Raw genomic sequence first — 23,590 nt, forward strand, 5'->3', positions numbered from 1 at the left:
GTAAAAAATAAAAATATATAAGCCGCCCGTGCAAATCAGTCACATGATGGCAAAAACGGTGGCTGCCGACAGGGAGAAACAGAAATTAGATTAAAAAAATATACCAAAAGTGTTAGGGCTAGGGTAAAATATTCAAACAGCTCAAAAACGCAAAAACAAAGACAAAAAAAAAAAGGGCATATATATATATAAGCATATATTTACTACAGACTTTCTTGCCCACCCCCTCTCAACCTCTCATCATTATGGTAAAGAAACAGCATCTCGCCTTTATACCAGGCAAGGAGGCAGCATGGTAAAGTCAAGCGAAAGGAGATGAACTTTTCTCCCCCCCAACCCCCCCAAAAAAAAAAAAAAAAAGAAAGACAAAAAACATAATAAAATCCTCAACGGTCTTAAGAGACCCGATTCAAATTCAGCAAAGATTACAACATAGATGCATTTGGGCAAACACGCTCAACTGTACTTCGTCTTGCGGATTGCAAACTCCACGGCCCCAACTCATTATAATCCCTAGACCGCAATGAGCGTGCCACCTTCACGGAGAAGGGTTCCAATGAAACACGGCTATTGAACATACAAAAGAACGCCTCGTTTTGTGGCTCTGTTTCTTCGTCCTCCTTCGTTGCATGGGTGCGCTGCGAAATACGGGGCAAATAAAACATATCCGCCCCCTCGTTGTGGGACGAGGCTGGAGAATAAATAAAATCGGCGTTTTCATTAATAAAAGACCCTGACAAATTGTTCGCGTCAGAGGAAACGGCATTCTTTGACTCTTCAGCCTGAGCAGATGCAGTGTTGTTCTCAGGGTCAAAATTCACCAAACGCGCCCCACGAACGCCCTTTCCCAACCCACGAAAAGAGACATAATTCCTCGACATGGACCCCGAGGTATTCCTGCAGCACCTGCTGCAGTAGCTTTGGCCGGGGTTGAACTGGCCGCGACTCTCACATAACACAACCCCAAGTTTATCCGCAGGAAATCGAGTGTTACTTTTTTCTCCCAACTTGTTCAGCCACATTGAGATGCTGGAACACAGGCGTATACTTCGAGCAAAAGATGACGAATCCCTCGTTACTTCAACCCGGCGAGAGATTTGTTTCAAACACAAATAGCCGCGTCCAACTCTCTGAATAAGCTTCAACGCATGAATACGACGTTTCTCTGAAAGGGCTTCCCGTGAGCGCCACCACCGGACAATCTTTATGGCGGCTTGTCGTCGGGTTTGCGGAAGAAAATTCTTCGTGGGAAAGTAAAAAAAATGTACCGGTGAGACGCACCGTCGTAACCTCCTAATTGGAGTTGAACGGTACTCTTCTGAGTTCCCCAGCGTCGATGTGGTTGAAGAACGAAGCAGCGTCACCAACGGCTGCATGTCATCAAATTGAGATCCAAATCTTGCCAGTGAAAACGATAACGAGGAAAGATGAATTTGCTGCTGCCTGTGTTTTACCTTATTTCCATTGTCCGTTCCGTTCGCCAACTCCAAAGAGGGAAGCACACGATGTGAGCTCTCGCCACCGTCGGATGCAGGAAGGGATCTATTACGCAGGGCCCTGGCGGAGACATTGCTGTCACCACGTGGTCCCAAAAACCAGGGGCAAAGGCTCCAAATACCATCCGTTGGAACTTGCTGTTGATTTTGGCGCCGAGGGGAAACAAAATACTGTCTCGTTGACAATAATGGTGTCTGGAGCAAGGGAGAAAGGCTGTTCGCCTCCGACGCATTTTCGTGATGATCACTCATTTGCCTTTCTATACCAAACAGTTGTCGCTATCAATTTTGAGGAGTAAACAAGCAAGAAAAAAGAAAAGAAAAAAAAAAAGATCATAATATATATATATATGTATGCATATGTTGACGCACCGTGAGACTGCAGGGTAGGGCCCTTCGTTGAGTTTTCGCGTTCTTTTTATCGTGTGTTTGGGCATCGATGATGGCTCTTTCCCAAGCTGTGCTAACGCGCAGGCCATAAGTGCGATGATGAACTCCACCCCGCCCCGCCTATTCTCCTTTTCCTTCACGCACACACACACACACATACTCTCTCTCTCCCTCTTCACCGGGCACATTAAGGTCAGCACCTGTAAGGCCCTCCCACGTCTTCTTCCGTTGAATCCCGTGGCACCTCTCACACCTCCCTCCTCATTTCTTCTAGCACCAACCGCACCAGATTCCGTATGATGAGTCCAACATCACTATAATTCGCCACATGCGTCAACAACTGGTGTTTGATGCAGCAGGGCTTCACGCCATTACACAACTCTCGGACCTTGCGGTACTCCTCAAAATTGTTTTCCTTTAAAAAGGTAATGACATAAATGTCCTGCGGCTTCACCTGGAAGAGATCCTGCAGAGTTCGGTAAAGGGCGTCCCGGTGTGACGCGTTATGCAAAATGGCAATCGGCTTCACCGTCAGTTGACATCGGTCCATCATCACGGCGCAGTCCCGCTGCAGATGCTCCGCAAGGGCATCCGCGGCACCGCCACATTCGGGGTCATCGTACGTAAGAAGCACAATGAGAACACGCGGCATCCTCGCGTCAATTCAACTGTGACACACACACAAAACAACACAAAAAAGAAGCCAATTTCTCCCCTATCTTCCGTTTTTCTTTTTTTGGGGTCGGAGCGCAGTGATCGTCGGTCCACGGCCCCCTTTGCCTAAAAAAAAAAAAAAAAAAAATCCAAACAAAGCCAAGAAGAAAAAAGCCCCCCAAAAAAAGATAAAGAACATCATCATAGAAGACGACCGCACCCTTGGAACATGTAACAGCCATCCCATTTCCCTCGATCTACCAAAAAAGGTCACCATTAAGTATGAGAAATAAAAAACAAAAACAAAAATAAAATCATTTCCGGAAAATTTCTTCTCTACCTTGTAGCTTAGAACAGCGCCCCCATGCCAAAGTCGTCATCATCATCCTCCTCTTCGGGTTCAGCGGCAGCGGCAGGAGCGGCAGCAGCGCCGGTGTCGGCAGCGGCAGCAGCGTCAGCCACACCTCCACCGAGGTTGCCCTCCAGAGCGGCCTTGCGCAGGTTCTTGCCATCAAACTCATCGAACTCGTATTCGGTGGCAACGGAGGCGCCAAGAAGGGTCTTGAACGCGTCCATGATCATATGTGGCAAGGTCGCCGCCGTCGGGATGCCAGCACCCAGCGAAAGCGCAGCAACGTTGCTGATACCTTCCAGAAGGTATTTCTCCACAACGTCGTCGGTGATGGAAAGGTCCTCGCGAAGAAACAGCATACCACGGTCCCACACGGACTGCACCTCCACCTGGTAGTAGAACGGGGAGATATCCAGCTTCTGCAGCAGCGTGGCCGTCGAGTTGTCCACACGATCACCAACGCTCAGCACCTTCTTGTCACTCACAATTTCGACTGTGCCCTTTGCAATCTTCGTCGCAATGTTCAGTGCCTGGAAGAAGGATGTCGCCTTGGGCTCCATGCCGGTGTTACCAGCGGGGACAATGACGTCGCATGGGGCGATGGCGCCCACACGGGCGGGGGCCTGTACGCGGTGCTTGTCCAGCACGGCCGTGATGACTGGGATCTCCTCATTCGTAAAGATGAGGGCGGTGTTGCCGCACAACAGCTTCTTTTCGATGCACGTGTTGTAAAGCAACTTGTCGTACGCGCTGGCCTTCTTGTCCTCCGCGCGCCTCTCCACAATCTTCTTCTGGAGCGTCTTCTTGCCCATCACAAGTTCACCCAAACCACGGAGGTCGCGACGAACGTCATGCACCTGCTGCGAGCGGACGTTATCCATCAGGCAGAAAAGCACGCGGCCGTACTTGGTGAGGCAGCCATTGAAACGCTCCTCGTACTCCCGCTTGGCCTCGGAGACAGACGGCATAATAAAAGATACTTGAGTCCCGGATTCTAACGGTACGTATGAGTATGTGTGTGCGTAACCAGGAACAACAACAAAAATAGAAAGAAAAGAGAGATGGTGCGCCGCTAAAAGTATTGACACGCACAATAAAAACACATACAAATAAAGAAGAAAAAAAAAAAAAACGGCGCCTTGTTACAAAAAATGAAGAAAAATTCGCAGGCTCAAATAAAAACAAAACACACACACAAAAGAAAAAAATCAAAATAAAACTGCAGTTCTCCATTGCATAGCTTAGAACAGCGCTCCCATGCCAAAGTCGTCGTCATCATCCTCCTCTTCGGGCTCAGCGGCAGCGGCAGGAGCGGCAGCAGCGCCGGTGTCGGTAGCGGCAGCAGCGTCAGCCGCACCTCCACCAAGGTTGCCCTCCAGAGCGGCCTTGCGCAGGTTCTTGCCATCAAACTCATCGAACTCGTATTCGGTGGCAACGGAGGCGCCAAGAAGGGTCTTGAACGCGTCCATGATCATATGTGGCAAGGTCGCTGCCGTCGGGATGCCAGCACCCAGCGAAAGCGCAGCAACGTTGCTGATACCTTCCAGAAGGTATTTCTCCACAACGTCGTCGGTGATGGAAAGGTCCTCGCGAAGAAACAGCATACCACGGTCCCACACGGACTGCACCTCCACCTGGTAGTAGAACGGGGAGATATCCAGCTTCTGCAGCAGCGTGGCCGTCGAGTTGTCCACACGATCACCAGCGCTCAGTACCTTCTTGTCACTCACAATTTCGACTGTACCCTTTGCAATCTTCGTCGCAATGTTCAGTGCCTGGAAGAAGGATGTCGCCTTGGGCTCCATGCCGGTGTTACCAGCGGGGACAATGACGTCGCATGGGGCGATGGCGCCCACACGGGCGGGGGCCTGTACGCGGTGCTTGTCCAGCACGGCCGTGATGACTGGGATCTCCTCGTTCGTAAAGATGAGGGCGGTGTTGCCGCACAACAGCTTCTTTTCGATGCACGTGTTGTAAAGCAACTTGTCGTACGCGCTGGCCTTCTTGTCCTCCGCGCGCCTCTCCACAATCTTCTTCTGGAGCGTCTTCTTGCCCATCACAAGTTCACCCAAACCACGGAGGTCGCGACGAACGTCATGCACCTGCTGCGAGCGGACGTTATCCATCAGGCAGAAAAGCACGCGGCCGTACTTGGTGAGGCAGCCATTGAAACGCTCCTCGTACTCCCGCTTGGCCTTGGAGACAGACGGCATAGCTGTTTTTCACAATGAAGCCCACCGCTTTTTAAAATGTTTGTGGTGGTGATCATAAAGAAAAATAACAAAACATGGGATCACACAGATTCAAAGGTAAGCCAAAAAAAAAAAAAAAAAAAGATGACCGTAGACAAAAAAGGATATGTAAATATATATATGTATATATATAATATATTAACGATAAAAGAAAATTACAGACACACACACACACAGACACAGAGGTGGGAATTAATGGGATTGAACATCAACATGTATCATAATCCGAATCGACGAATCGCTTCACCAAACGAATCATGCTATTATACCCGCAGTCATGAAGAAGTTGAACCTTTTTGACCTGATTAACTCTCCGAGCCTTGCTCCACTTCTTCTTCACCAGTAGACAACTACCCTCCCTGGAGCGACGCACGTACTCACCTCTATTACGCAACGTCAGGTAGCCCACAATGTCAAACGGACATGGGGCGTCACTTGGGCCCAGACGACAGCGACGCACAGGTAGCATCAGGTCCAACGGCAATTTATCCTTCGGGTGGGAATTAGGGCCCACCCACTTATTCGTTTCAAGTTCCCCATCCGCATTCAGCATTCCAAAGTGCATGTGTGCAAAAGGTGCTCTGGGATTAAAACAATGCATTGGGTCCCGCAATTCATTTGGCTTGCGAATCTGAAACGAGTACATTAAACGACGCTCAGAGTCAAACTTACTAATATCAGGATTAAACCGGCGAATGCAGGCCCCTGCCTCCCAGAGAGGCAAAAGAAATTGGTGTATAAGCAAATTGAATTCTTCCCGTGTGCATTCCAATGATCCCGGCCTACAGGGTGATGTGGCGTTTGGTAAAAGAACAAAAAAATCAAAGTCATCGTCTGCGTTCACAATGGCGCCGGCTCGTCCTACACCAATAAGACTGCCTTCATCTAGCCACCATGGTATATTGTTGTACTTCTCCTTAAAGACTCTGGTAAAGAACTCAAGAAACTCCACAAATTTGGGATGCTCCTTCTCCCTCGGCTCTGTCGGACATAGTGTTTGATTAAACTCTCGCTGTGCAGCAAGATCAATCATGGCATCTGCGTTATATAGAAGAGAAAGACGAGAACTACCAACCGCAGAGAAAATACCGGAGGAAGCCAAAGCAGATGTTTCATTCGTCACTCTCAGTGAAAGGTTCGCTCCCGAAATGGCACTGCTACGCACCACTACTTTCAAGAAAGATGCCTGTCCTTGAAGGGCTCCGATACTTTCAATACTCACGAACAGGTAAATAAAACAAAGGCAAATAATAAACGCAACAGCGCTCCGTACAGGATACAACCTCCATCGTCGTGGCCGTCGCATCAAAGTCACTCACTATGATAATTAGCTGTTGATGATGTTTCGCTGGTTTGTTGCTCTCTTCGTGTTTAGAGGAAAAGAATTAAAGAAATAGCCCTTGCAAAAGCCAAGGGGAGTGATGCATTTTATTTTATTTTCGCTCTCCTCCACTCATCCAATTTCCCGCCTCCACTTTCTTCTTTCTCAAAAGATAATAAGGTGCGAGGCCAAGAAAAGAAAGATTACCGATTGAGAAATTCACATAATTCAATAAAGACATCTTGGAGAGAACCTCTTCTCTTTTCACACTCTCGTAGCAGTAGTAGTTTTTGTTGTTTTGGTGGGGGGTTGTGGTTTTGATTCTCACTCGTCTTATATATAATATTTCAAAGCAACTCAACGCTGAACTGAAAAAGGCGGATAACCTGGTGGTGCTGGCTGCTGCAGGTGTGGATACGAATACGGGTGATGCCAACTAGAAGGTGAAACCGCGTTGTTTCCCCACGGGTATGCATCCGGAGAACTTACGACGGCTGCAGCACTAGGAAGAGTAGGAGCTGGTGGTGGTGGATTCAAAGACATTGGATCATGGTAGTTGTGAATAGTTGATGAAGGGGGCTGATCCGGCAGCTGTAACTGATGATGTTGATAGTGCTGATGGCAATAATAATAATAATGATTATGAGGAGGAGGATGCAGTTGATTTTGTGCCTGAGAATGCTGCCTATGTTCTTCAATACGGCGTTTCTGCCTAGCTTCCATTTCAAGCAGTAGGCGTAGCTCATCTTCTGTATTTGCATCTTCCAGTCCTTTTAACTGGTGATCCCCTTCCACACGGTGACGCTCGCGTTCCTCCAACGCAGATTTCTCCAAAGCCATTGCTTTGAGTATCATTTCTTTTTGAAGTTCCTCCTCCTCCTCTTCCCTCCGTCGCTGTTCAAGTCGCCGTCGCAGGATTTCCTCCTCTGCGCGTACATGTTCGTACAACTCTTCCCGCCCCTTTTCTGCCCTCCGCCTTAACATTTCAGCCTCCACCTCTCGTGCCTCCTCATAGCGCAGAAGGCGTTGTCGCAACAACTCTTCTTCTGCCTCCACATGTTCGTAAAGCTCCTCACGGCTTTCGCGTTCCATTCTTTCCTTTTCCTCCTCCGCCTTTTTTCGTTGCATCTCCCGCTCTTCCAGGCGATGGCGGAGCAATTCTTCCTCCGCCGCAATGTGCTCCAGCATCATGCGACGTTCTTCCTCGCGCTGCATTCGCGCCTTTTCATATTGGGACAGGCGTTGCTGCAATGTGCCCTCCTGCTCCAATAGGCCCTTGTGCCTGCATTCAATCTCGGCCTCGTGTTGCTTTTCCCTCTCCAGCTCGCTCCGTCTTCTGTTCTCCTCAATTTGACGTCGCAACTGTTCCTCTTGAAGGCGTAGCATTTTGACCTGGTCCTCTTGTGCCTGTAGGCGACGCTCTTGTTCCTGTTCTACCATGGCAATTGCTTGGCGCCGCAGGGATTCATCCGTTACGGCAGCCACTTGGCCCGTTGTCGCAACGGCATGACGCTGCGCAAGCTCATCCTCCAATGCACGTTTTGCCGCGTCGACGGCGGCAGCCTTAGCTTCCCTCCCCTTTTCCAACCGAGCAACCGCCTCCAGCCACTGCGGAGTGGTCGCATCTACCCAGTCCACAAAACTTTTGTACGCCATCGCCAGCGCCTCCCGTTCGTTGGATTCCCTCATTTCCAAAGCAGCCAGAGACTCGCGGACGTCCAGTGGCAGTTCCGCATCCATCAGTTCCTGTCGCGACTTCCTAAATTCGTCCAACGCCTCTTCCCGCTCCTTCTCAATGCTTTTGCGCTTGCAGTACTCTTTAAAAATAAGAGACACATAACTCTGTTCAAATCGCGCCAAAAGCCGAACGCCGGTAGTAAAATCAACAGCTTCATCGTGGACGAGTTGTGCGTCAAAGTCAGGAAGCAACACGGTGGCATTCTCTAACAAATGGTGCAGCGTATTCGAACTCGTCGCGGGTCGCGTTGAGGCCGGGGTTGTTCTGGGTGAGCAATTCCCCTCCTCGCGCAACAATGATAGCAGGGGCCCAAGATCTTCATGCAACGATTCGCATGTCTCTGATCGTTTCACATGCAGCGTGAAGGGAACCAAAAAAGACGATGCCATTAAAAAAAAAAAAAAAAAAATTTGTCTCCGCCGTTGTTAGGAACCGTTGGCAAGTAATATAAAAAATATATGTGTGGATTCCGTATGGGCTCTTTATTAGGACGGGAGAGAAAGGTCCAAATCCTTTTCTCCCTTTTTCCCTGTTCCCTCGCCTGGCAAACGGAGGAACGGCAATTGGCCCTGGAATAATGAAAGCTAAAAAAAAAAGCAGAAAAAAAAAAAGGCTGTTCTTTGGCAACTTGTGTATAAATTTCATGCATGCACAATAGCAATACGAGGCAAACCGAAGGCATCCAAACACGGGTGCAGAATCATTAGGCAATCGCTTTCACACTGCATCAGTAAATACCTCTACTCAAATGAAAAATTAGCATTCCTTAAAAACAACAACTGGCACACAAAAGGAAAAAAAAAAGTAAATTATATAAATATATAAAAACAAAAAAACTCAAGAGATGCCCTATAATTTTTCTATTGGGTCTTACAAAGTATTCTCTGAACCGATAAAAACGTCGCTAATTGTGTAAATGAAAAAAAAGGTACTTATTGCATCTTTCTCCTAAAGCCCGTAATAATGCGTTCGGCCTCGTGCAGCCTGTGAATGCCCCGGCCAGCCGGAGTTCGGCGGGTGTTGCTGCTGAAAAGCCTGGTACTGCGCTGGAAAGATGTTTTGCGCCGGGGCCTGAAAGGGAGGGGCCGATGGGGCACCGTAATGATAGCCTCCTCTTCCGACTGGTGCGGCAGCATAATATCCACTCGCCTGCATTTGTTGTGGTTGCGGCTGATACATCTGTTGTCCTCGCCCAAAAAAATTATGTGGTAAGCCGTAAGGTTGAGTTTGTGCGGTATATGGAGGCTGTTGATGCGCAAACTGCGGCGGTCCTTGCGGCCGTGCCGTCTGCTGCAAGCCAACGGGCGGTGACATCACACCAGGCTGCCCGAAGGAGCTCAGCGGCATTGGCTGAGCAACAGGTTGCTGTAGCGAGACCCGTCGCCTTGCCCTCGCGCGACTTATGGCCTCCTGACGCTCCTCCTCCTCTGCAAACCTCAGAGCACTCAAAAAGCCACTGTATTCTTGGAACAGCTTTACCTTCTTCTCACGCGCCTCTTCCTCTACAGCAAAGCGCTCAAAAACGCACTTGGTGTCCATGAAATACTCCGCACTACGAGCCTTAGCGGCGCGCTCCTTGGTGTCCGCGTGAAGGTCGTCAAGTCGACAGCGTGCGACGCGCTCCTCCTCCACGAGATCCAGAAAAACTCTTTGAAATGCATGAAACACATCCTCGCTAATAAAAAAAGCCTCCATACCAGCACGTTTTTTGGCAGCGTAACAAAGGGCCGCCTGCTCACACTCGTGATTTTCTGTCGTTCCCTCTGTCGATGCGGTCCTCCGTGTCTTGTCCAGAACATTCCTGGTGCTCTTAAGGACGGCCTCGGCGTTCTTTATCTCCCTCGATATTTGCAACAAGTCCACCGCGTCCCGCGCGGGTTTGCCCAGTTTCACTCTCAAAAGAACGCCTTCAACCAACATCGCTTTCTCCTTGAATCGCACCAGAGACAAAAAACAAGAAGAACGAGAAAAAAGAACGCGAAAAAGACAAAAAGATGTAAAAGAAAAAAAAAAAGAAAAAATGTTTTTGCTGCGCGCATTTATTGACAACACAAATCACACAATTGGCGGAAACTCCCTTCTCTCACCCTCGTTGGTTTGCATCAAAGAAATAACCGCCACACCACGAAGAAGAAGCGTTTCTCATCAAACTATCAACAACACCACCAACACCAAAAGGAAAAATTCCGTTGATGCGTCATAACTCCTCCCTTGTGGTCCCTCAACGCCGCACCCACCAAAAGTTGACTAAATTGTTTTCTGATGTGAATCTCTTGTGATGTCGACATCCGCCACATCCGTTGATGTATCAAAAGCCACCTCCACCTTGCGGTACCACATCCGCATGCGGCACTCCACGTAACGATCATACAGGGTCGCTCCCCATCCGTTAAACCGCGCAATTGTCAGTGTCACAAAGGGGGCAAAGACAAAGGGCACCATACATCGCGACGCCGTATGCATTCCCAAAAGAGTTGGGAAAAGACGCGGAACAAATGGATGACGCCACGCCACATCCCCCATCCACTTGGGAAACTTTACTGGAGTGAGAGGCAGCATGGAAAGCAGCAGCGCTCCTACGGTGACACTGTACGCCGTGCACTGCATGGAGTATATACGACGCGTAACACCCTCAAGGTTATTAAAATACTTGTTTTCAGGGTATTCAATGCCGCGTCTTGCTGCACCGCGACGACGACGATACTCTTGACTTTTGCGTAATTCGTACAATACCCGATGTTTGTAAATACGATACTCAAGAAACGAATTGACATAAACACCCAAAACAGCACCGTAAATGGCAGAAAAAAGGGCACGATGTCGAGCGAGCCAGCGTGGGGTAATACCACGCACACGTCTCGGATAATGACGAAACATAGCGTAAAAAAATGTCACCGTAAAATAAATGAAAAACTCTGGAATTGTGCGTGTGACCACCCGTGTCAGTGCTTCTGTATACTCGACGTCACTGCGGTCTTCGTTGTACCCTCCTGCGAGTGACATGACACGTACAGAAAAGCGCCATGAGACAAAGTCTGGCGTATCCACATATACCTTGTTCACGTGATTTAAGATATCCGACTTGTACTGTAACTGAGCCACCGCATCCGAGAGAACATCATCGCAAAAAATGTAGGACAACAGTCTCAATACCGATCGCTGAGGAAAGTATGACCTCGACAAGATCATATGACGATACGTCTCACTGAAGTTAAACATATTCATTCGGTACTGCTCTGGAATCCCGCAGCTCCCAATAAGTTCTGCAAGACTTGCCCCCTCTTCAACAGACTTGTAACGAGACAGCATCATACAAATCTTAATAAAGTCTCGAATAACAACCTCGCTAATACAGTTGTAAACCATACCCCGTGAGAGAAACACGGCTGCTCGTGGTGACGGCAGCATATTCAAAATCTCATTCGCCAAGTGATGACGATCTACGACTTCATAAACGCGCTCATCGTACATGCCAAATATAAGAAGTGCATCAAGACGGCCTTCTTTCGCCAGCTTATCGTAGTAGTCCGTGAGGAACCCCATGAGCAAGAGTGCTTTTCCACACACAAATACTGTGCACTCGCCATAGGGTCCCGTGCCGGTAAGAGCAGAAACACAGACACACACACACAAAAAAAAAAAAAAAAATAGAGAGAGTGAGAGACAAGAAAATAATAATAATAATAATGATAATAATACATATAAAAGATGACAATTTGGGAAGCAAGCGGCACCAAATCCGCCAAAAGGTTTGCATTTCCTCCTCTAAAGACAAACAAACAAAAACAACAAAATAAACGTCTCTTTTTATACATTTATACGTACGTATGCATGTATTTAAAAATTAAAGGCAAATCCCTCACTTCCGGCGTCCAGAAGCGGCAATGCGACACACTCCTGCTTCTTTTGCCGACGCTGTTCCGTCTCCTTTTTAATTTCGACCTCTACTCGCTGCATCAAGTCGGGGAATGATGCACGCATCGCGGTGGCAAACTCTTGTGCAAAGTGAGCACGTCGATCCTCCAACATTTCACTCGTGACATCTTCTGCATCCTCATCAATGCCACTTATTGACGATTTCATGGCAAAGAGAAATTTCATGACACGCAAGAGGTTACTTTCCGAGACATAGTTCTGCGTGATTGCAACGGAGTCCTCCAAATTGATAACAAAGTGCCACCAACCACAAGGAATGAACATGATATCACCGGGTTCGCATATGCACTCATACCCAACACCTCGCCATCGCTCTACGGATGCATCATAGTAGTTTAGCAACCACTCTGAAAGTGAAACAGGGGTTGTAACTTCAGACATGTCCTCCGCAGGGAAGACACCTGCCGGTGTGCAGCCGGGTGGAAATAAAATCCATCGCTTTCGCCCAGCAAGGTTGGCGTTCCACGCATTCGTGTAGTTTGGATCAACATGAAAGTTACTGCCACTACGACGTGGGCCTGCGATGATCCAGCGGTGCTTCGGACGCGCGTCACCCAGCACCTTGAAGAAATCATCGCAGACAAAATGTTCAGGTACGGAGTAAAGCGACTCAATAGCCATAGAATTTCCAAACTCCGCGTCAAACATATAAATGGGACGTTCGTCTGTCTGTTCCTTTGCGTAACGCACGTAATCCGAGACAGTCATCGTTGTATGCTCGCAGCGCATAGAAACATCGGGAGAAACACCAGGACGAAACAATTCTTCCTTCTTTTCCGCCAAATTCTCAAACCTACCTTGCAGGATTTTAAAGAATGGCCAATCCGTGGCCACATCCGTTAGAATCACCGGCAGGCTCGGCTCTTCAAACTGCTCTCGAAATTCCCTCGGAGAAAGACCGCTACGGCGTGGCACATCCTTCAACAAGGAACGAAAACTACTCCGTTGTTGCGGCAAATTCCCTTCACATGTCCACGCCGCACCATGATTCGCAGAAGCACCAGCGTCGTCCTTCACACCTGGCAAAAGATGATAATGACATGGAAGAATTGTGCACATCCATACCTGAAACAAATAATCATTAAAAAAGGCGCGACTGACAGCCACAGGACGATGTTTAAACTGGAACCCATCAGCCGCAGAGGTGTCACACTCCGTACGATGACGCTTCGTAACAGAAAAAGATGCCATATCGGTCGCCTCAAGGAGAAAAATTCGAATCGCCGTCTCCTTCCAGCTCCCGCGAAAACGCAGGCATTTGGATGAGACAAGACTGCAATTCTGCCTAAAAGATTCAGAGGCATGAATAAAGCAGTACCAACCCGTGCAAGTAGCCGACAAACGGCAAAGGTCATCTACTGAAAAAAAGGACAACAGGTGGAGAAGTAGCTCCACAAATGCCTCTTCAGTGGATTCTTTTACAATTGCAGATTTCCTCATCCAGCCCTTGGCAGCAAACTGAAGAACAGAAAGGGTGCCAAACCTTGGCGCGGACAGTAACTCCGCCTTCCTCGCATTTCCTCTTGGATAAATGCCAAGTGGATGCGGTCTAAACCAGCTCTGCGTCATCGACTCTACTTGCACAATCACTCAATGAAACGCTACACACACACAAAAAAAAAAAAAAAAGAAACGATAAGAACAAAAGGGGAAAAATAAATAAAACCCAAAGGAGTTCCGCCAAACCACAGACTTGCAGAAAGCAGTCCCCATAATCATGAGCAAGAAGAAGGAGGAGGACGCGGGGTGCGAATAATGATGAGAAGGCCGGTACCGTTTCGTGTCAAGTTCTGTTCTTGTCTACAGCACCCCGAAAGTTTTTTTTTAAGTTTTTATAAGTTGTTTTTCTGTTTTATTTATTATTATTTTATTATTATTATTATTATTTTGCGTCTCCCAAGTTTTTCCTATTTTTCAGGGGTTGTTGCCGCTGTTTTCGCTCAAAAAACGCAGAATATCCGCCTGGGTTGCTGGCCTTATCCTAAGTCTTATGAATAAAAATAGAACAGGAAAGAAGGCGCAATGGTGAGAGACGGTGGGTGCACCACATCCTCGCTGTTTCCACCAAGTATATACATACATACAAATATATGGTTAACCCCGCTATCGTGGCATTTTGTACTCTGTTCGGATTGGAGACGTTTAAAATTACTTACGACGTGGCAGCAATTAAGAACCTCCAGCCCACAAGACACCGCCGCGAGGAGAAAATCAGAAAAGAGCGCGTGGATAGGACGGCAAAACAACCAAAATAAAAAAAAGTGATTTTTCCTACCGTTATCGGTTCATTGACTCCTTCCATCGCGTTCTTCCAAAGGAACCATAAATGAGGGAAAAGAATCGTGCAGGAATATACCTTCTTCTTATCAGGGTATATATACGTATTAAATTGGGTGGCCAACCTTCTCGCAAACGCTCGGTTAACAATCTGACAACAAAGTCAACCATAAAAAAAAAAGAATGGCCAGACACCCGGCGTTCAGTTGCAATGGAACCCTTTTCTCTCTCACTCCCCCCTCTTTTTCATCCCACCGCTGCAGTTCTTTCCAGTACCAGTCCTTTTCTCATCCGTGCGAGTGCCATCAAATCCGTTCTGTCGCCTCAATGTTAAGGATATCAAAAACCTTTTTCAATGTGATGCGTGTGAGCTCCACAAGACAGAGACGGCTGTTTTGCATGGGATCCCCAACAACCTTGCAGTTCTGAAAGAAGTCAGAGAAGCATGACACTAACTCATACGCAAAATCCGTGAGATGGTGAGGAAAGAGGTCCTCCACAGTCTTCAACAGAACAGATTCCATGCGGAAGGCACAAAGCGCCAGCCGCTTTTCCTGCGGAGTGTTGATGACTACTTCCGCCTTCATGAATTCATCTTCACTCACATTTGCCTTGCGTTTGATGGAACATAAACGGGCGTACTGATACAAGAGAAACACGGCGGTGTTACCTGACATATCAAGCATCTTGTCGTAACTGAAAGCGTAATCATTAACACGACTCTGCTTCAAATCAAAATATTTGATGGCACCGATACCAATAATTTTAGACAGGGTTTCCATTTCTTCTTTTGTATGCCCCTGACTACGTTCACCACCTTCACGTTCCTCTAAAATGGCTATGGAACGCTCCACCGCCTCGTCAAGTAAATCCTTTAGTTTTGCCGTCTCGCCACTGCGGGTCTTAATCTTTTTGCCATCCGCGCCCGTGACAAGACCAAAACCGGCATGATCCCACGTCGCATCCCCCATCCATCCCATGTCTTTCGCCAGCTGAGCGCACATACGGAAGTGCTCGTATTGTCCCACATCTGTACAGTAAACAACACGATCCATTTTCTCCATGACAAATCGGTGATACATTGACGTAACATCGGTGGTATCATATGTGAACCCGCCGTCACTCTTCTGAAGAATGAGTGGAAAATTGAACCGCGGGACGGCAATTGTATCCCCATCAGTTATACCTGCCGCCTCAAAAACTTCACGAAAAAGTGGCGACAACTGATTCTTATAATAAGGTTCAAGTTTGGGTACAATCTTGTCAATGTCTGTGCGTGCATCAAACTTTGATAGCGGTTTGGTCTCCTTCTTTGAAAGCATTATTGTTTCGTTGCCTTCCTCACCCGTCAAGATACCCACCTCCCTCAGTACCGTGATCATATTCACGTGGAACTCTACCGTGTTATCACGCCAAATTTGAATAAGATGTGGCACAATAAGTTTGGCCATATCTTTCGCATTCAGTGAACTGATCAACTTCTTCTCCTTGCTAATGACAAGCTTCGCGCCGCTGCTTTCCTCTAGCTTTCCAGCTTCCTGAAGCAGACTCAACACCCTTGGAATGATAGGATTGTAGAAACTCTCTCCACGCTCCTCGATGCGAGTGCCCAGACGATCATAAATGAGACTAAATTCTTTCCGGGAAATGTCACAAATAATTTTCCACGCTTGAATAGATTCATTTTCCAATGCCTGGAGCTTAACCACCTGCAGTCTTGCCTCCTCCTTAAACTTGGGGTCCTCATCAAAGCATTTTTTGGCCTCACGGTAGAATTTAGTAAGATCCGTAATGTCCGGCATTTCAGTAAGAAAGTTCGGGTGCTGACGTTTCAAGTACAGGATAAGCATACCAAACGCCGTGCCCCAATCACCCACATGATTGATGCGGTGCACCTCAAAGCCACAGAATTCAAAAAGACGGCAAATGGTTTCGCCAATAATGGTGGAGCGGAGATGACCCACATGCATCTCCTTCGCAATGTTGGGTGAAGAAAAGTCCACAAGCACCTTTTTTGGAGGGATTATGGGAGGCTGAATGCCCATTTTAAGCAAACGCGACACCATGGTAGCTGCCCATTCCTGTTTGATGGCGATGTTAATGAACCCCTGTGGTGTCGGTTCAAACCTTTCAATGAGATCATTCTCCTCAAGATTCTTTCTTAACTCCTCACCAACATTGATAGGACTCATCTTCATCGGAGGTGTTGCCTTGGAGAGAAGTTTGGCTAATCCCATCGCATTGTTGCACTGGTACTCTGTGACTTTACCCAGTGAAATGAGAACCTCCGGTGTGCTAATGGTGGGGAATGCCTTTTCCATCGCATGACGCACAATATCCTTGAGAGCAAGCTCAACATTGGCCCCCGTGCATATACGTGCCATTGCCTTCTTCTCGCTATTTATAATACGCGTATCAATATGAAACTGGCGTGTTTTGATGGAGTAGGGGATGGAAAGTTAATGGCGCGGAAAACCTATAAACACATAAAGATCGGAGGGGGGAAAAAAAAAAGGAAAGGAAGAGGAAAACAAATATAAGCAAAAGAAAAAAGAAAAAGGAACAAAAAAAAAAAAAAAAAAACAGAGAAGCAGCCGGCAATAAAATAATTAAGACCACCACCAAGTATTTGTGTGGGAAATATGCAGTTTGAAAATTTTGGACATACGTGAGCTTAATATAGTGATGCCAAGCAGGCTGCAAAGTGAACATGGGGATGAAGAAACATAAAGAGAAATGAGAAGAACAGCGGGGTGATGAATAACAATAATAATAACAATAATACGGGGAACCAAAGTAAAAAAAAAAAAAAAAGAACAAAAGAAAACCTGTCAAAAAGAAAAAAAAAGTGTCTTCGTCTGTGTGTGCGTGAAAGAGAGCAACGGGGCGCAATATAACACGCAGCACCATCGGGTAGTCTATCTTCCACTGTTGCATTGAAAGCCAGCACGTTTTGCTCTTTCCTTTTTGTTCTTTTCACGGTTCCTTCTTCTTTCCGTCACGGTCCCTGTTTCGGCACAAAAGGCCTTTATTTCTTGCCTCCATGTTCTTTTCTTCCCTCCTTCGCCGTGTCGCCTTCCGTGTAGCCAAACCGATCCACATCACACCCACCCACCACCCACAGAGACAGACACTGAGAAGGGAGAGAGAGAGAGCAGAAAGAAAACAACAAAGCAGGGGTCACCCACAGTTCGTAAAAAACAACAAAAAGAAGGGGAAGGGAGAGCGAGCGAAAAAGTGTGCACGCGCGCGTCTGTGGATGCGTGAATTGAAATGGGAAAATTAAAGGCCGAAGGTACAAAAAAAAAAAAAAAAAAAAGCAATACGCATGAGGGTTACCTGACGCAGTGCAAAATAACAAGACGGCCGAAATAAACAGTTAAATAGAGAAATTCCCAAAGAATGTATGTCTACTTGTGCATCTCGCAGATGTAGGCATAAATAAATCTGTGCTTGTCTTCAACGTTTCCTTTTGTTCTCTCCCCCTTCTCCCCTGGACTTTCCACCATCACTCTTCTTATATCTCCCAGCAATGAAGTCCCAATCCTCATCTCATCCCGCTCCTATTTCAATTTCCCCTCGTCATTTACATTAATCAGCTCGCTTCTCTCGGCCATTCTTTTATATCTTTAATTTTCCTCCCCCTTCTGCAACATCCATCAATCATTTTTTTCTTTCGCTCCCTCTCTCTCTCTCTCCCTAGTTACTTCTTTTCCCCTCCTCGAATTGGCTTATTCGTTATTGTAAGGACTTCCCTCTCCAGTTGCTTCAGCCACATTACCAGCATGCATCCTCCTATTATTCATACTTTTCCTCCTATGTCTTTGTGTTTTTAGCCTTCTTTACTTCTCTCTCATATACCTCCGCATCATTTCTCCATTCACCCATTCTTTCACACACACACACACGTACAGAAACACTCTCCCTATCTGCCTCCTTCTTTCCTCTGCCCTGTTGCATGCATCTCCTTCCCCTCTTTTAGCTCTTTTTTGTTTTTTTATCTTTCTTTATTCGCATTCCTTGTCTATGTGTATGCGCGTTCCACTGTGTAGTCTGGTTCTCTCATCTACCCTCCACAGTCTTCTTCTTTTACTCTTACAATTTTTTACTGTTCTTTTTTAATTGCCTCAGCCTCTCCCCTCACCTTCTCAGGAACGCGTTGTATGTCTGTGCATTCATGTTGTTGATTTGTTTCACTTTCCTCTTTTCGTTTTCCTTTTTTTATTATTGTTGTTTTACCCCCCTTCACCCCTCGTTGCTTACTAATCGCCCGCTTTTCACACACACCGCACCGCGTCCGTGATTTTATTATATTTGTTTGGTTGTATCTCCTTTTTCCCCCCGTCTTCACCTCTTCCTGATCCAACTGGCGCTCGTACTTCCTCATGCTCAGGGTACCAGAACCAAACGCACATCACATCAAACACTCACGCCGCAAACCACCACCACAACAACAAAACAAAAACAAAAAAATGAAGGGGCGCATTTCTTCCTCCCTCAGAACACTAAACGATTGCAAAGGAAGGGGGTGAGTGAATGTGAAACGGGAATGAACAGTCAAGAAGAAATGCAGATAAAAGGAAAAAAAAGAAGAAAAAGAAGTAAAAAAAGGGAAAGATGTAAGAAAGAGGGAGAGCCTGGAAAACGGAAGGAACAGTTTATCCCCTTTCGTTTCTTTGCTTCTCCTTCCATTTCTTAATAAATTTCTCTCGTCCCCTCTTTTTCCTTTTTCCTTTTTTATTTTTTTGCCTTTCATATAAATATAAATATAAATAATATACTTTTTTTTTTGTTTGTGTGTTTTTTTTTTTTTTTTAGTCCCTTCCTTCCGTGCGCGTTCTCACTTATTTTCATCACAGTGCTAGTTATTCGTCGGACAGTCATGGAGAAGAAGCAACCACAAAAATTCGTTCCTAGGCGGATGCATTCTTCTTCTCCAACTTCTCCTTCCAGTCCCTTGGTGGATCGGCGTCTTCGTCAGTCAGTGGATTCGCTGTCGTGTCATACACCAGCTGTACCGCCGTCTCCATAAAATCGCTCTCCTCTTCAATTGCCGTAAATACAATTTTTTGCTGCAGTTCGTGGAAAGTGGACTGATCGTATGGACTAACGCAGAGAATAGAAACCCCTACTGTGTCACTGCGTCCCGCTACGAGTGACTGAAGTAGGTAGTACTCCTCTGTCCGTGGTACCACGTAGTTGATGACAAGGTTAACGTACGGAATAAGAGTTTTTCGTGCCAGTTTTGCATAGTCCTCATTGGTGATGAGCAGGCGCTCGCGAATGCCACTCTCATTCTCCTCACCATCCTTGAACTCCTGGAGAATTCGCATGCGTTCCTCCTTTGGAATTTCACGATGCAAAAACAGTGGTGTCACACCATTGAAAAAGCGTGCAATCTTTGAGGCCACCTTACTCATCTCCATCACACGCTTCTGATCGCTGAACATGATGGCCTGAACGCCCCGTAACTGGGCTACTATTTTGGCCACCTTATCCAGTTTGACACGGTCGTGGTTGACGTTCAAATAAAAGTGACGAACGTCCTGTTGCTTCTCAAAACGGAAAAAGGAAATAATGCTTTTTAACGTCTCTTCCGAGAGTTCACGGGCGGTCCCCTCGTTCTTGATATTGCAAGCAGCTAGAAGCTTGGCCGCGTGCTGATTACTGCTCAGTTCATTGATTGTGTACTGCAAGCGACTCTTTTGCTCTTCCTGTTTTGTCACACCAACGTATGAAAGAATCATCTTCTTTGACTGCAGAACAGATTGAGGGTCAGGACCGTACACTACCAACTCAAACTTCTCAACGTTTGAGTCGACGCGCTTAAATGGTTCGTTGTGTGTATGATTTTGGATGTGAATCTGCTTGAGACGTTCAGCCTTCTTAGCAAGTAAAAACTTGATGCGATGCGTAGGAATTTCACAGACCTCAGAGTAGTCTTTCGGCTTGCTAACAGAATCGTTAGGCCGCCGAGGCCCATTTTCCGCCATTTCCCTATCATAAATTTCCTTGTCATGACTATAGCGGCAGCGGTCACCGAACTTGCACTCTCCTGAAAAGAAGTGGTTGCACGCACGTTGACGACCCGGGAACGAGGTGTTCGTCTCACTGTTGCTGTTGTTGTTTATGCTGCCTCCGCCACGACCACCACGGCTTACACCACGCCCCATGCCACCGCGTGTGGAGCCACGTGGAAAAGACATGCCCACACGACCCCCGTCATCCGCGTTGCGTGGAGGATTGATGTTTGCTGCCTGTGACTGCTGTCTCTTTTCGTGCGTCCCACGGTTTGAAATGGCGTGAATGATAAGATTCCTCTGCTCATCGTCAGGAACAGCCTCGCGGAGTTCTTCTTCACTCAGCTTGCGCAGGTTCACAATACGATCCAGCTTCATCTCCTTGAACTTCGGAATTAAATCCGATAACTTGAGGCGCATCAACAATGAGTCTACAGCGCTGTTCATGATGTTGAAGTTGGGACTGTCTTGGTTCAGTTCTCTTAATTTACTCCTTTTCCCTCTCTCTCTCTATATATATATTTCGCGGTTGTTTTCTTTTCAGTGCGAGTGAAACAGTAGAGAGGGCAGAGACAAAACCACATGTAAATAAATTAAAACATAACACCTAATAACAAATCAACCAACAGCAACAACGGTCACACACACACACACACACGCACTCGAGACAGAAACAAAGGCAAGCCGCGCTCATCTCTTCTACGAGGTGTTTTCATGCGACAGTACAGACAGACACAGAAATGTACTCACGCGTACTCTCCCCCGCTCCATCCTCTAGCAGTGCGCACCTCATGGATGAATAACACTCACTTTTCTCCGCTGAAACTTCAACATCCATTTTAGTTCGTCCACCTCAACGCGGCTGCCGTACTTGCCAAAATCCGCCTCTTCCAACTTCTCATCTACAGCATGAGAAGGAGACTGAACCAGTTTCTGCAAGGCATCACGTGACCAACGCATAACCTTCTCACACAGCTGCTGCTCCTCTTCTTTTTTACACCGTGACACATGACAAATGTGTTGACAATCAATTTCCTTTTTTCTATCATATGCCCTGATAAAAGAAGATATCAAAAGTTGAACAGAACCTCGTTCTACAGCAAGGGTTGCATTGTCCGCATCAAGCATAGTCAAGGTGGCCAAGGCAACCGCACCTCCAAACGCTAATTGGAGTGAACTTGTACTATCGTTCATAATCTCTATTATATAAGGAATAGATGGACGCAACATTCGACGTACGTTCCCGTCATTCATACATAGCGTACTAATCAAGTCAAAAACGGCAAAAATTGTGTCCTCAGGTAAACTCTTATGATCTTGAAGAATGAGAACACATAGGCTAAAAACACCAAAGCGTGTTGCTAGACCCCTGTTTTCCTCTCGCATACAAAACCGAGCCAATAAACTCAGCACGGAATGAACGGTAGCAACCTGGGGAGGTGTGTTTTCAGCCAATTCAACGCAAAGCGACATGCATGTCTCCGTCAGGAGAGGAATTTGTTCCGCTAATTCCAGAGCCAGGGCAATGTTTTTTAGTTTTATCGCCGCGTCCAGTGACGACGCCCCTGAAGGAAACGCCAACATGCGGTTCAGTGTGGCTTCAATATCATCAATCATCGTGTGCTAAGGGCCCATTATTATTATTATTGTTCTCAGCAACAAATGAAGCAAAATATATATATATATGTCAAAAATAATAGCTTGCCAACGCCCAGCATATCAACAATACATCCTGTTTAACAATAATAAAGAGCAAGAAAAAAAAACGAACAGAGGAAACCAATCCATGTTTGTTTGCCTCTCAAGTTTCACGGTACATCGATCAAGAATGCTTCTTTTCTTTTTTTTTTTATTTCTTTTCTTTTCCTTTTTTTTTTTTTTTTTTTTTTTGAAATCTCTCTACATCCCTTCTTTGGCACAGCAGTCCTCAGATATCAAAATAACAATGTCTTGTCGAGCTTCCTTCGTCAACCTTTCCGCGTCCAGTAACAAATCGACAATACACCGACATTGTTGCATGCTGAGATGCTTAAGGGAACTGGCCTCTGCGGCAACACGAATAAGCGCAGAACATCCCTCAGTTTGGAGGGGGTTGTCATCTAAAATAAGAGTGGTGAGTGCGGAGGTAGCCAACAAACCCTTTGCGATAGCTTCAGCGCCAATAGGACCAATTCTATTATGCGCTATAATAATTTCCTCAATGGCGTTTTCACCAATAATTCGACCCACAAGTTGCGCACAGTTGTCGTCCAAACCATCTGAGCTTAAGTTGAAGCGCTTGATTGTGTTATTCATTAACAGCCCCTCTTTGAGAATATGGCAACTTCCCATTGTTTGAAATTGATTCCACTCTAGATTAATTTCACGTAGGTCTCCATTACGAGAAAGAATTTGGGCAACATCAATTGCACCAAGGTAACCAATTTTGTTAAAGCTAAGGTCAAGAGAATTCAACTCCGTGTTGTCTATTGCAACCTCAACAAACTCTGCAATATGCTGATCGCTTAACCCATTGTCACGTAGTGACAATGTTTTCAATACATTACCGGCTCGAAGTAGTTCCGCCACTACTGCGCCACCCCGAACCGTTTCTCCTGGGTCCCGAGCTCCCAACTTGTTCTGACCAAAATCCAGCAAAGTCACAGTTCTTGACTCTGATAGTGATCGCGCTATTTCCATTGCCCCTGCAGGTGTTATATGATTTCCAACAAGAGAGAGAGTCTTGATAGAGAGATTAACACGTAGAGCAGCAGACAAAGCGATGCTGCCTTTTTTTTTGAGTCCAAAAAAACTGAGGTCAAGTGATTCTTTTCCATCGCAGATTCTTCGTGCAACACTTCGGGTTGGAAATTTCATGAATGACTCTTTATGCAGCTTTTCGCACGCATCCAAGTAGGCCAATTTCCCAGAAGGATCATCTTCGGGGAGTTCAGGAACTGTGAATTGGTAATTGTACAATTCTTGCAGTTGTTCTTCAATCAACTGCTCCTTCGTTTTTGTAGGAGCCACCTCTTCGTATGCCTCAAGGAAACAAAGTTCTTCAGATTCCTGAGTTCCAATGGAAGTAATCGAAGATGCCATTGTCCTTTAAAAAAGATATAAACATAGTAATAAACAGAAAAAACAGGGGAAAAAAAGTTTTATATCGAAAAAA

General features: G+C 46.5%; 13 protein-coding genes across 13 annotated transcripts, besides 35 other annotated features; all 13 read right to left on the reverse strand.

Moving 5' to 3' along the window:
- Positions 1-80: part of a sequence feature (areas merged during assembly that could not be assigned to a particular haplotype. This can correspond to areas where the two haplotypes were merged or to regions with more than two copies in the genome that were merged during assembly.) that runs on past the window's edge.
- Positions 81-2,883: a sequence feature (areas merged during assembly that could not be assigned to a particular haplotype. This can correspond to areas where the two haplotypes were merged or to regions with more than two copies in the genome that were merged during assembly.).
- Positions 344-373: a microsatellite.
- On the reverse strand, positions 426-1,748 carry Tc00.1047053508355.230 (uncharacterized protein; the record flags this gene model as incomplete). The annotated part of the gene is made up of 1 exon (XM_816022.1): positions 426-1,748. One exon carries the CDS (start codon positions 1,746-1,748, stop codon positions 426-428), a length of 1,323 nt encoding a protein of 440 aa, XP_821115.1.
- Positions 2,134-2,538, reverse strand: Tc00.1047053508355.240 (hypothetical protein, conserved; the record flags this gene model as incomplete). Its single annotated transcript, XM_816023.1, has 1 exon — positions 2,134-2,538. One exon carries the CDS (start codon positions 2,536-2,538, stop codon positions 2,134-2,136), a length of 405 nt encoding a protein of 134 aa, XP_821116.1.
- Positions 2,669-2,688: a microsatellite.
- Positions 2,884-3,851: a sequence feature (areas merged during assembly that could not be assigned to a particular haplotype. This can correspond to areas where the two haplotypes were merged or to regions with more than two copies in the genome that were merged during assembly.).
- On the reverse strand, positions 2,889-3,860 carry Tc00.1047053508355.250 (60S acidic ribosomal protein P0; the record flags this gene model as incomplete). Its single annotated transcript, XM_816024.1, has 1 exon — positions 2,889-3,860. The coding sequence occupies one exon, from the start codon at positions 3,858-3,860 to the stop codon at positions 2,889-2,891; it is 972 nt and encodes a 323-aa protein (XP_821117.1).
- Positions 2,942-2,999: a microsatellite.
- Positions 3,852-3,872: a sequence feature (heterozygous, Esmeraldo-like haplotype).
- Positions 3,873-4,078: a sequence feature (haploid, Esmeraldo-like haplotype).
- Positions 4,079-5,106: a sequence feature (heterozygous, non-Esmeraldo-like haplotype).
- Positions 4,134-5,105, reverse strand: Tc00.1047053508355.260 (60S acidic ribosomal protein P0; the record flags this gene model as incomplete). The annotated part of the gene is made up of 1 exon (XM_816025.1): positions 4,134-5,105. One exon carries the CDS (start codon positions 5,103-5,105, stop codon positions 4,134-4,136), a length of 972 nt encoding a protein of 323 aa, XP_821118.1.
- Positions 4,187-4,248: a microsatellite.
- Positions 5,107-5,329: a sequence feature (haploid, Esmeraldo-like haplotype).
- Positions 5,249-5,283: a microsatellite.
- Positions 5,330-17,104: a sequence feature (areas merged during assembly that could not be assigned to a particular haplotype. This can correspond to areas where the two haplotypes were merged or to regions with more than two copies in the genome that were merged during assembly.).
- On the reverse strand, positions 5,353-6,450 carry Tc00.1047053508355.270 (uncharacterized protein; the record flags this gene model as incomplete). The annotated part of the gene is made up of 1 exon (XM_816026.1): positions 5,353-6,450. The coding sequence occupies one exon, from the start codon at positions 6,448-6,450 to the stop codon at positions 5,353-5,355; it is 1,098 nt and encodes a 365-aa protein (XP_821119.1).
- On the reverse strand, positions 6,823-8,592 carry Tc00.1047053508355.280 (hypothetical protein, conserved; the record flags this gene model as incomplete). Its single annotated transcript, XM_816027.1, has 1 exon — positions 6,823-8,592. The coding sequence occupies one exon, from the start codon at positions 8,590-8,592 to the stop codon at positions 6,823-6,825; it is 1,770 nt and encodes a 589-aa protein (XP_821120.1).
- Positions 7,064-7,122: a microsatellite.
- Positions 8,591-8,615: a sequence feature (AT_rich).
- Positions 8,998-9,039: a sequence feature (AT_rich).
- On the reverse strand, positions 9,152-10,123 carry Tc00.1047053508355.290 (hypothetical protein, conserved; the record flags this gene model as incomplete). The annotated part of the gene is made up of 1 exon (XM_816028.1): positions 9,152-10,123. One exon carries the CDS (start codon positions 10,121-10,123, stop codon positions 9,152-9,154), a length of 972 nt encoding a protein of 323 aa, XP_821121.1.
- Positions 10,152-10,224: a sequence feature (A-rich).
- On the reverse strand, positions 10,451-11,746 carry Tc00.1047053508355.300 (hypothetical protein, conserved; the record flags this gene model as incomplete). Its single annotated transcript, XM_816029.1, has 1 exon — positions 10,451-11,746. The coding sequence occupies one exon, from the start codon at positions 11,744-11,746 to the stop codon at positions 10,451-10,453; it is 1,296 nt and encodes a 431-aa protein (XP_821122.1).
- Positions 11,874-11,901: a microsatellite.
- Positions 12,041-13,708, reverse strand: Tc00.1047053508355.310 (hypothetical protein, conserved; the record flags this gene model as incomplete). Its single annotated transcript, XM_816030.1, has 1 exon — positions 12,041-13,708. The coding sequence occupies one exon, from the start codon at positions 13,706-13,708 to the stop codon at positions 12,041-12,043; it is 1,668 nt and encodes a 555-aa protein (XP_821123.1).
- Positions 13,753-13,804: a sequence feature (A-rich).
- Positions 13,996-14,026: a microsatellite.
- Positions 14,240-14,569: a mobile genetic element.
- Positions 14,722-16,800, reverse strand: Tc00.1047053508355.320 (arginyl-tRNA synthetase, putative; the record flags this gene model as incomplete). Its single annotated transcript, XM_816031.1, has 1 exon — positions 14,722-16,800. The coding sequence occupies one exon, from the start codon at positions 16,798-16,800 to the stop codon at positions 14,722-14,724; it is 2,079 nt and encodes a 692-aa protein (XP_821124.1).
- Positions 16,921-16,999: a sequence feature (A-rich).
- Positions 17,105-17,871: a sequence feature (areas merged during assembly that could not be assigned to a particular haplotype. This can correspond to areas where the two haplotypes were merged or to regions with more than two copies in the genome that were merged during assembly.).
- Positions 17,176-17,200: a microsatellite.
- Positions 17,215-17,243: a microsatellite.
- Positions 17,716-17,735: a microsatellite.
- Positions 17,872-19,759: a sequence feature (areas merged during assembly that could not be assigned to a particular haplotype. This can correspond to areas where the two haplotypes were merged or to regions with more than two copies in the genome that were merged during assembly.).
- Positions 18,083-18,117: a sequence feature (CT-rich).
- Positions 18,979-19,052: a sequence feature (GA-rich).
- Positions 19,171-19,196: a sequence feature (AT_rich).
- Positions 19,198-19,232: a microsatellite.
- Positions 19,330-20,883, reverse strand: Tc00.1047053508355.330 (hypothetical protein, conserved; the record flags this gene model as incomplete). The annotated part of the gene is made up of 1 exon (XM_816032.1): positions 19,330-20,883. The coding sequence occupies one exon, from the start codon at positions 20,881-20,883 to the stop codon at positions 19,330-19,332; it is 1,554 nt and encodes a 517-aa protein (XP_821125.1).
- Positions 19,760-20,633: a sequence feature (areas merged during assembly that could not be assigned to a particular haplotype. This can correspond to areas where the two haplotypes were merged or to regions with more than two copies in the genome that were merged during assembly.).
- Positions 20,634-23,590: part of a sequence feature (heterozygous, non-Esmeraldo-like haplotype) that runs on past the window's edge.
- Positions 21,076-21,098: a microsatellite.
- Tc00.1047053508355.340 (hypothetical protein, conserved) lies at positions 21,226-22,053 on the reverse strand (the record flags this gene model as incomplete). The annotated part of the gene is made up of 1 exon (XM_816033.1): positions 21,226-22,053. The coding sequence occupies one exon, from the start codon at positions 22,051-22,053 to the stop codon at positions 21,226-21,228; it is 828 nt and encodes a 275-aa protein (XP_821126.1).
- Positions 22,269-22,326: a microsatellite.
- Tc00.1047053508355.350 (hypothetical protein, conserved) lies at positions 22,336-23,517 on the reverse strand (the record flags this gene model as incomplete). The annotated part of the gene is made up of 1 exon (XM_816034.1): positions 22,336-23,517. One exon carries the CDS (start codon positions 23,515-23,517, stop codon positions 22,336-22,338), a length of 1,182 nt encoding a protein of 393 aa, XP_821127.1.

The sequence above is a fragment of the Trypanosoma cruzi genome, genomic scaffold, assembly GCF_000209065.1.
Source record: "Trypanosoma cruzi strain CL Brener 1047053516789 genomic scaffold, whole genome shotgun sequence".
Classification (NCBI taxonomy): Eukaryota; Euglenozoa; class Kinetoplastea; order Trypanosomatida; family Trypanosomatidae; genus Trypanosoma; species Trypanosoma cruzi.